At 37.1% G+C, this 10,974-nt stretch overlaps 1 protein-coding gene across 1 annotated transcript; it reads left to right on the top strand.

Annotated features, from left to right (window-relative positions):
• Window positions 1-1,921: 1,921 nt before the first annotated feature.
• On the top strand, window positions 1,922-10,598 carry LOC143862600 (putative WRKY transcription factor 75). Its single transcript, XM_077373661.1, has 2 exons — window positions 1,922-2,289; window positions 10,362-10,598. Exons 1-2 carry the CDS (start codon window positions 1,922-1,924, stop codon window positions 10,537-10,539), a joined length of 546 nt encoding a protein of 181 aa, XP_077229776.1. The 3' UTR covers window positions 10,540-10,598.
• Window positions 10,599-10,974: the final 376 nt, after the last annotated feature.

The raw sequence follows: 10,974 nt of genomic DNA, 5'->3' as shown, positions 1-10,974 counted from the left end.
TGATAGTTAGTAACATAACAGAGAACATGACACTGGATAGGATAGAATGGAAGAAAATGATCCACGTAGAAGAACCCAACTAGAACCAGGATTAGAGCCGGTTAGATTCCTTTTACCTTCTTCATGAATTTTTTCCAAAGGATTTATTTAGTCGACCCCAACTAGTTTGGGACAAAGGCTTTGTTGAGTTTAGGGGTGTAAATGGATATTCGAAAATTCGATTACCGTCCGCATCCGAATCCGTTTAAAGAGAATATTATCCGGATCCGTTTCAAGCGGATATTATCCGAATCCGTGTATGAGATATCCGGCTCTAAGCGGATGCGAATCTGATAAATGGTATATCCGATCCGTTTAACATCCGAATCCGAGAAGTAAATTTTATTTATTTATTATTAATAATATCATTAATATTTATTCTTAGTAATGACACACTATCTTTTGTTTCTAAAAGAAAAGTGAATTTTCTTTTTAGAAGTTTGACATGGCGTCTTTATGAAGCAACAAATGTGGGCTGTAGGATGAAAGAGACAAATGGGTGGTGGTGATTGAAAGAAGATGTCATAGTTTCTAGAGAATTCTAAAGCAAAAGGCCATCTAGGTCATTGATGGTAAATGGATGGCTCAGATCAATTTCCCAACTTATGGTTATATAAAAACCTAAAATGCAATTAAAAGAGGGGACTTCTAAGGTTTACAAAGAGAAGTAAGAGAGAAGAGAAAGGAGGAGGCTGAGACACCATCTTCGGCATTCCTTGGTGCCTCCAACCCACCAAAATCCACCGCCGCCCCTCTCCACCTTCTCACCGCCACCTCCATCACTGCCAGTCACCTCAATCTTTAACCCAATCCCCATCTCCATCCCCATTTCTCTTCATCTTCCACAATCAGCACTCCCACTTCCCCTGTTCAAATTAGCCCAAACCCATTCCATCATATACAAAAAAAAAAACAACCCAAAAACCACTATCAACACTATGATCTATCCCCATCGCCTCTCTCTCTGCCTTTGTTTTAAAAGGAAGAAGATGATCTCATATATTTTAGTTGAGAGTTAATTTTGTGAAGAGAAAGTAGAGGTTTGGTTTTAGGGTTTGGAAAATTCATTCGAGGGGTAAGAAGGAGAAGGAAGATAAAGTGCTGGAATAAAATGTTTGAATTTACTGAATAAATGGATACGGATAATATCCGAATTCGAATAATATCCGGCGGATACGAATTCGGTAATAGATATTAAATATCCGTCAAATTCGAATCCGAATCCGAATTCGGATAGTCTATACTGTAATCGAATTCGGATATAGCCATATCCGATTCGAATTCGATCCGTTTACACCCCTAGTTGAGTTGAGTTGAGTATTGGGGGGCCGTGCCCCTCCTCATGCTATATGTGCCTCCACCCTTGGCCCTATAGAGTCAATAAAAATTCCTATAACTCTCATGATCACGTCAATCGAGTACTCCGCCGTGTCAACCGAGTACTCGACCGTGCTATGCAGAGTCGATTAGTATTTTCTTCGGCCGCATTCCACTCCGTATCCGTATTTTTAAACACTGTTTCCACCCTCTTTTGCCATATTTAATGAATTGGAAATGACTTTATTTTTCAAGAGGTGGAAATATTGTCAATTTTAGGGAAGGGAAAACAATGGGGGTAGAGATAGTACAAAATGAGGTGGGAATATCATTTCTATCTAACAATTACGTGTCGTAAACGGCACCCGTTTTTCGTCTCCTCTTTAGTTTAGTAGAATTACACCTTTGTCCATTAGCCGCCCCCATACTTTTCTTCATACTCATTTATTTGAGAAATTATCAGATGATCTTCAACAACGCTATCATTTTCTTCTTCTTTCTCTATACTATCTCTCCTCACATTTTTTTTTTATTCTACTTATCTCTCTCTCTCTCTCTCTCTCTCATGGAAAGCTATTTCAAACTGTTCCTCCCATCTTCTTCTTCATTACCTCCACCTCATGTCTCTCCCTTCTCATCCAACATGGTAAACACTAATCCTTTTACCAACCCACATGATAATTCATCTGGGTTTTTGGGATTAAACACAGAAAAAAATGTTCCACGTTCAGATTGCAATGTTACTAACAGTTCCCAAAAGGAGCCCTCTCATGAGTCTGAGAATGAGGTGAAACCTAGTAAAAAGAAGGCTGAAAAGAAGGTTAGAAAGCCTAGATACGCTTTCCAGACAAGGAGTCAGGTGGATATACTAGATGATGGTTATCGATGGAGAAAATATGGGCAAAAGGCTGTGAAGAACAATAAATATCCCAGGTTTAGTTTCCTCAGATCTTTCCCTTGATCTTTTTGCATTTTTGGTGTATGTTTAGGTAGATATTTATCATTGAAATCTTGACACTAACCCCACCAATATCCTCTATTTCTATGGCTTTGCAAAAGGCAAAACTCCACTTAAAATTTATGCTATGTATAAAAGATAATTCCACTAGATGGGTACCCATGTAAGGAAAAGAGAGGTGTGGTGCAGTTTGCTAGTTTCTCTGTTGGGTTGTGGAGTCTCTATCTGTCGTTTTTGTGGGTCGAAAAGTGTTTGCTTTTTTATTGGTCATAGGTTATATGTTTGCTTTACTTGAATGTGCCATGCATCTTTGGATGGATCACAAAATCTTGGATTCAGGTTTTAGTCTATTCAAGTTTTGTCCATGAAGAAAATGTTCACGGCATTGGTAGCAAGAGTACATCCTGTCTTGGTAACGGATAAAGATAGATAACAGTGAACCTTCACAAGATTGAGTGCAATCACTCCTAAGATAGAAACAAACAAAGAATAATTTCTTGACTAATGAAGAGTTTAAGAAGTTTCATGTGGTTTCTATAGTTCATTGAGCCTTCAAGCTTCTCTTCAAGGACCTTCCTGTTGGAATCCCCTCCCCCCTTGTGATTCTGCAATCAAGGTAAGATACAACAAAAATAATGCTTTATAACACAAAGGAGGAAGAAGAAAGAAGCAAATAAAAATCACCTTCCATTAATATAGGCAATAAAGCATAAGGAAGAGCAAACCGTCGAGATAGAAATTCTTCTTCTTTTCCCATTTATGGAACAATAGAAGCAATATCTCCCCCGCCCCCCGGGATCAGGTTGAGACCAACCTAACCCAACCCGAGCCTTGGGTTGAGGATGGTCAACCCCAACCCAACCCGCCTCTAAATTTCTCAACCCTAATCCAACCCATCTAACCCAAATCGGGTCGGGTTCACCTTGGGCCAAATAGAAAAATACAATAACCCAAAGAAAATCAAGATAAAATTAGAGGACTGAGGTAAGGTCGGTTGTCAAGGCCTCAGCCCCAACCCAACCCAAAATTAAATCGGGTTGGCTTTTCCCAACCCAACTGAGGAAATGCTGACACGACCCGGGCCAGTTTGAATAAGGAGAAAAAATAGGATCGAGTTGATAAAGATTATAATTAATTATTTGAATTATTTTCAACACCACCCCTTAATTCAAACCAGGTAAGCCACATAGCTTGCATAATTTTTCCTTTGGAAGTGTTTTCGTAAACATATCTGCATTTTGATCTTCCGTGTTGCAATGCTATAGCTTGATTTCTCCTTCCGACACGAGTTCTCAAACAAAATGATGTTGGATCTAAGTGTTTAGTAGTATTGGATTTTTTTTTTCAATACAATAGTTTATTTATTATCATAATATATTGTTGTAGCTCCTTGCTTTTCTTGCAAATCAAATATAATTCTTCGTAGCCTCAATGTTTAGCATACTTTTTTTTTTTTTTTTTTTGAAATGTCGAATATTATTATATACAAGGGGAACCCCGAGATGGGAAAACCCAAGAATATAGAACGAAAAAAGAAAAAGAAAACAGAGCACAACAAAGAGGACACCTCAAGGGGGAAGATGATCAAACCAACTCATGAGATCGCTCCCCACCCCTCTCCTAGCCAGCACATCTGCCTTCTCATTTGCAGAGCTCCTAACATGATTCATTGCTATATCTGATCCCGCGATTATTTCCTCCATTTCATCAAAAAGAGTCAAGAATGTCCAAGGCGGAGCCACCCCACCCTTCAACCTTCGGATCACATTTAGAGAATCCCCTTCAACGATTAAGTTCTTCAAACTATCCCTACTAATCTTTTTTAGTCAATGAAAAGCCACTTTGACTTCCGCCTCCGTAGCTTCACACTCTCCTATCGGACCGCAAAAGGCCCAAAGCACCTTGCCACTATCATCCTGGCATAAGCCTCTCACCCCGGCCGGACCCGGATTCCCAAAACAAGGACCATCAAAGTTCAATTTTAACATCCCATTAGGAGGTGGTTCCCATCTATGGACAATATTAGTAGCCCTCTCACTACTGAAACACACTTCTCGCCAACCTTCACAGAGATCAAAAGCCGAGACAAACCGAAACGATTGATGACATCTCGTCCATGCTATATTCAACGCAATAATGCGCATATACATCTAATGAGGAGATTTGGATACCCCCTCAAACACCCTAGCATTTCTCTCCTTCCATACCACCCACCAAGTAGCAAGCAAACAAACTTCCCATAAGATTTTACCCTTTCTTTTCCAAGGCACAAAGCTCCATAGTTCTAGCAACATCTAAATTTATCTTGGGAATACCCAACTAATCCCAAATCTTAAGAAAATACGACCCCATATAGTCCGGGTAAACGAACAATGCATGAAAAGATGATCCACAGATTCCCCATCCTCAAGGCAGAGGGGGCAATGATCAACAAGCCACATTTCACATTTTCTCAGAAAGTTAATGGTTTGTATCCTGTGGCGACAAACAGCCCAACCGAAGATATTGGCTCAAGGCGGACAATGAAATTTCCACACCTTTGCTGAAAAAGAAGGAGCATAACAGGGCATCAAGCTTTTATAGAATGATTTGATAGAGAAAATCCTAGAAGATTCCGCAGTCCATAATCTCCTATCCTTCCCATCTCTTTTAATGTAGCACCTATCAAGAAGCCTCCTGAGATTAGACATAGAATCTAACTCCCAAGCAAAAAAAATTCTTCTATAAGCCGAGCACCACACCAAATCACCGCCACTACGATCCAAGCATTCACTCACAAAAACATCTTTATTTAAGGCAACCTTATAAATCTCCGGGAACAACAACCTAAGCGGCCTCTTTGCACACCACACATCATTCCAAAATTTTATTCTATCCCCTCCATGAACTCTAAATCTAATCTTCAGGTTAAATGAGGAAGACATTTTTAAAATATCTCTCCACACCGTTAGACTTTTTTTCTTAAAGTTTTCAAGTGATTCCCAACCTCCAGACTGATACCCATACTTACTACAAATAACCCTGACCCACAAATGAGACTGCTCTTCACCAAATCTCCATAACCACTTCCCTAGCAAAGCGTGGTTGAACTCCCTAAACCTCCTGATACCCAATCCACCTTCCTTAATGGGCACGCGAACATCCTTCCAACTTACCAGAGAAATGCCTTTTTTCTCCTCTGTACCACCCCACAAAAATTTGCGTTGGAAAATTTCTATCCGTAAAGCAACGCTAACTGGGCACTTAAACAAAGACATAAAATATACAAGAGTATTTGCCATAACTGCCTTGACTAAAACCAACCTTCCTCCTCAAGACACTAAATTTCTCTTCCAAGTGTCCAACCTCCGCCCTATCTTCTCAATTATCGGCTCCCAAAAGACCTTATTTGGTCTTCCAACCTGCAAGGGCAGACCCAAATACATAGAAGGTAAATGATCCATCTCACATCCCAGGATCCCCGCCATATCCAAGGCCTCCTCCATAGGGATATTCCATGCAAACATCCGAGATTTATGGAAGTTGGATCTTTGCCCCGATATGATTTCATAACATCTCAATATAGATTTCAAGTTTAACACTTGGATTCTCTCCAGTTCACAAAACAAAAGGGTATCATCCGCAAATTGAAGGTGTGAGACCTCCATGCAATCATTTCCAATTCTGAAGCCCTTAAACAATCCCACATCACAACCTTTGGCTAGCAACCTACTAAGGGTTTCTGCTACTATAACAAACAGGAAAGGGAATAAAGGGTCCCCCTGCCGAAGACCACATGACGACTTAAAGAAGCCTATAGGAGATCCATTTATCAAAATTGAAAACCATGCAGAGACCACACACGACTTAATCCACTGACGCTATCTATTCCTGAAACCCATCTTACCAAACAGAAAGTCTAAGCAGTCCCACTTCACTCTATCATAGGCTTTTTCTGTATCCAATTTGCATAGAATTCCTCTCTTCTTAAGCCTCCGGTAATAATCAATGGCCTCACTGGCAATAAGGGAGCAATCCAATATCTGTCTCTTTGCTACAAAAGCACTTTGATAGTCAGATATGATTACCGGTAGGACTTTCTTCAGGTGCTCCGCTAGAACCTTAGCCATGTTGCACTTATCATTGCGCTATATTTCGCTTCCATACTTGAAAGAGCAATACACTTTCGTTTTCTTGTTGTCTATGAGATCATCTCAGAACCAAGACCCATTGCAGAACTAAGCATTTTTCCTGTCAGCAACACATCTCGCCTAATCACTGTGAGTATACGTAATAAGTTTAAAGACATTCACTTGACCACACATGACCCATAATTCATTGTTCCTCGGATGCATGTATCTTAATACTCGTTCTGCTGCACCAAGGTGATGCTTACTTGGACTTTGCATAAATCTTAAAAGTAAGCTTATAATAAAAATTATATTAGGCCTTATATGAGTTAAATATAAAAGCCCGCCAATCGTGCTCCTGAATTATTTGCATATGGTTTTTCAACCCTGTCATCTAATGTGAGCTTTTCATTAGTGTTCATATGTGTTGCTGGAGGATTACAATCAAACATGTGGCACCTTAATTTTCAACAAATTTCGGGTGTACTTTTCTTGACATATAAACACTCTATGATAATCTTGATTGATTTCAATTCCAAAAACAATGTAAAAGATGCAAGTCTGTCATTTCAAATTCGCTCATCATACTTTTCAAATCTTTTATTAATTTGAAGATTTTTTCAATAAATATCATGTCATCTACATAAAGGCATGCAATGAGAATTTCATCCATACCTTGAGTTCTCGCATAGGGAGTTAGTTTACTCACACTTCTCTGGAAATTGTTGTAAAGAAAGTACTCGTCAATCTTGCTATTCCATGATCTCAAAGCATGTTTAAGTCCATACATGGCCTTTTTCCAATTTGTTGACTTTAATTTCCATCAATTTGACTTCAAATCCCGGTGGTTGCTCGACATACACTCCCCCCTTTAATTCTCCATTGAAAAGGCTAATTTGAAATCAAATTGAAAAATCTATACACTCCCCCCTTTAATTCTCCATTGAAAAGGCTAATTTGAAATCAAATTGAAAAATCTACTATTCTTTTTGGGCCGCCAAAGCTAAAACAGTTCTAATAGTATCGATTCTAGCAACACGGGAAATATTTTAGAAAAATAAATCAATACTTGAATTTTGTGCATACCCTTTGACGGCCGAACGGGCTTTTATTCTTTGTAGAGAACCATGAAAATTGGATTTGGATTTATAAATCTATTTCAGTCCAATGGCTTCTTTATTTGGTGGCAAGTATTCTAACCATCACGTTTTGTTTCTGTCAATTGATTCAATTTCTTCCTTCATCACATTGGTCTATTATTTTATTTGGGTTGCATCTTCAAAACGCGCAGGTTTTAAAGTAAAACATACAAAATCTCATGAGTGATAACTATTATCAAGATTTCTTGGTTTTCTTTGAGGTGACTTTAGACTAGGAAAAAATCCAAAAAATTCTTCATCATCATATTCTGCTAGCTAGTGAGGGGGATAGTTTTACATCTAGTTCAAAAAACTTTAGAGGAAACATTTTTTCCACTTATCTTTATGGAGACTACCATCTCTTTGTTCCTCTTGTTATAAAGCACGCATTTAGTATATCATCAAAATAGCATAAAATCCCCTTTCAAAAATTGTCCCGAACTTATTAAATTTTAGGCTAAATGGGGCACATACATAATAACATCATGAATGAGTTTCATATCATTTTTGTGTCAATGACAATCACTCGTTTTCCTTGCACTTAGACTTGATTGTTATGTCCTATCAAGACCTGGTATCTCACAGATTCATCAAATTCGACAAATATTATTTTATCTTCAGTCATATGATTACTACAACCACGATCAAGATACCATGTATTTCTGACAATACAAATAGCTGCAGTATGATTTGATATAAATAAATTTTCTTCATTCGTTTTTACATATTCTATATTTTCTTTATGAAAATTTGCCCGATCATTGGTTTTATACCAGCAATTTTTTTTCAACAAGACTGATTTTCTTGCAATTGGTAATTGAGGAACATTGTGATCTTTTACTTTTATACCTACAATCTTTTTTAACATAGCCTGCCTTCTTACAATTATAGCATTGAGGAAAATTATGATTACCTTTGTAAAATTTTTTTAAAAGTTAATAGCAGTTTATCCTATAATTCGTGATCTGGTTACAATTGAGAGGGGACAAGACGTCCCCGAGCACCAAACATACAGATCAGTGAACATAACCCAGGAAAAAAGAAAATACAAAATCCAAACTGCCATCAGGATCACGTTTGTACACGTACCTCTTGTTTTCGTTGGATTGATTTCTTTCTTTATCATGGAATTCTTGTCTTCCTCTTCTTTTGTCAGTTTTTTTTTTTTTTTTTTTCCGAATAAGTGAGTTTATGCATGGCTACTTGTGCCCTCTTTTAGATCAATTTTTGATTGAAAAACATGTTCACACTAAATCTTCTACATATCATTTATCATTTCTTCATGTGCTTTAAGATAGCCCATTAGATAATCTAAGGAAAAGGTTCTTAAACCCTTAGATTGCTCAATTGCAGCCACAACACCATCAAATTTAGAAGGTAGACTTCTTAAAACTTTTTCAACCATTTTTTGATTTTTCAGATCTTTCCAGAAGATCGAGTTTGATTTACTATGGTTGTAACTCTAATAAAAAATCCTGAATTGATTCGGAGTTTTTCATCAACAAAGATCTCAAATTCACAATATAAAAATTGCAATTTCAAGGTAATTACCTGAGCAGATCCATAGAATTCATCCCGAAGCACATCCTATGCGTCTTTTGATGTCCTGGCTCCCATTATCCTTCATTTCTGTGTGTTGGACTGCGATGATTCTTCCTTCGTGATTTTCATGGTCTCTATAGCCCCTCTCAACTAATTCCCATAATTCATAAGAGATAAACAACATTTTCATTTTAATACTCTAAAATTGATAATTTTCACTTCTAAAATGAGGAATTAATTGTTGAGAGGTATTACCCATACTTACTTCTAGAACCCGCTCTAATACCATATTTTGTTGGATTTTTCCTCTTTGAGATTCATCAACTAAGATAAATTACAGAAGAAATAACGATTTATAACACAGAGGAGGAAGAAGAAAGAAGTAAATAAAAATCAACTTTCATTAATAGAGGCAATAAAGCATAAGAAAGAGCAACACATCAACATAGAAAGTCTTTGTATTTTTTCATTTACACAAAAGCAATATTTGCTTCACACGTTTTCAACTCTCATCCCCCCTTAAATAGAGTTGATTACAATAAATAAAGAGCAAATACCTACGAAAACAACCCAATCTCTTTAACTAAGCTACTAGAAATAATTGAAAAGATAAGAAAAGAAAATAGAAGATGATAAAAATTAGGGGAGTGATAAATCGACCCCCATATATGATATATCTTAAATCGACCCCATATAGTGCAGTGCTTAGAGAGAGAGAGAGATAGAGAGAGAGGAGAGAGAAATATGGGGGTCAATTTATCACTGCCCTCAAAATTATCATTGTTTGAATTATTTTCAACACTTTCATGGGTAACCATAGAGATGTTTTTAGAGCTTTATGGGTTCTCTACTTTCCATGTTACAGTAATTAGATAAGGTTGGGAGACTTTGAGATCAATGGTTCAAATGGGCTTACAAACTAGGATCACTGAACTACTCTTCATTTAGAGCTAAAAAGCTTATAGAAGAGCTTATATACAAAAGGGCTACAAAGCTTTTGAAAGATCTTTCTAAAATACTTTATTGAAACTTCTTTCATAAATTAGTCAACTCACGGAGGTCATTAGTTTATCTTTGGATATAGTTGAAGGTCTAATCACATTAGTTTATCTTTGTTTATAGTTGAAGAACTAATCAAACTTATTTAGGATTATTTGGAAAGTAATATCTAACAGTATTTCATGCTCTCATTTCCCTTCAATTATAAAAGATAAAATATTTATGTTGTTGTTTACTTCAATCTTCCTTTGCTTGCAGAAGCTATTACAGGTGCACTCATCAAGGATGCATTGTCAAGAAACAAGTTCAGCGCCTATCAAACGATGAAGGGATTGTGGTGACTACTTATGAAGGGGTGCATACACATCCAATTGAGAAATCAACAGACAACTTTGAACATATATTGAGCCAGATGCAAATATACTCAAATTGTTAAATGTTTGAAGTTTGAAGAAGAGGAAATGAACCATCAGTTGTAAATAATAACATTTTGATTAGTGGCAAACATGAAATAACTCATGCTATTATTAGAAACTTGGAATAGCAAATGCTTCTTCATTTCTAACTAAGACTTACTATTTATCTCTATGCCCTTTTCTGCCTTGGTGTTTGGCAACACTTTTTACTTTTTAGCATTTGGGTGCACTACTCACTTGCATATAGAATTTGAACAAAATCAGCCATTGCATGTTTCTCATAGATAGCTATTATATTTTAGTGTGTGATATATGTATGTTTGGCTCCTCCACACATTGTAGTTCAAAATTAAGTGATTACCTGTGATATATGCACCAAGATTTTTGACACATTTCCCCATTGATCAATGCATCCCTATGCAGTAGTTACCCATGTGACTTTCCCGCGCCTTTTG

The sequence above is a fragment of the Tasmannia lanceolata genome, unplaced genomic scaffold, assembly GCF_043159265.1.
Source record: "Tasmannia lanceolata isolate RefF3 unplaced genomic scaffold, GAP_Taslan_0.1 ptg000037l, whole genome shotgun sequence".
NCBI classification, from domain to species: domain Eukaryota; kingdom Viridiplantae; phylum Streptophyta; class Magnoliopsida; order Canellales; family Winteraceae; genus Tasmannia; species Tasmannia lanceolata.
The sequence above is the reverse complement of the archived record's forward strand: the minus strand, read 5'-3'. Positions and strand labels throughout refer to the sequence as shown.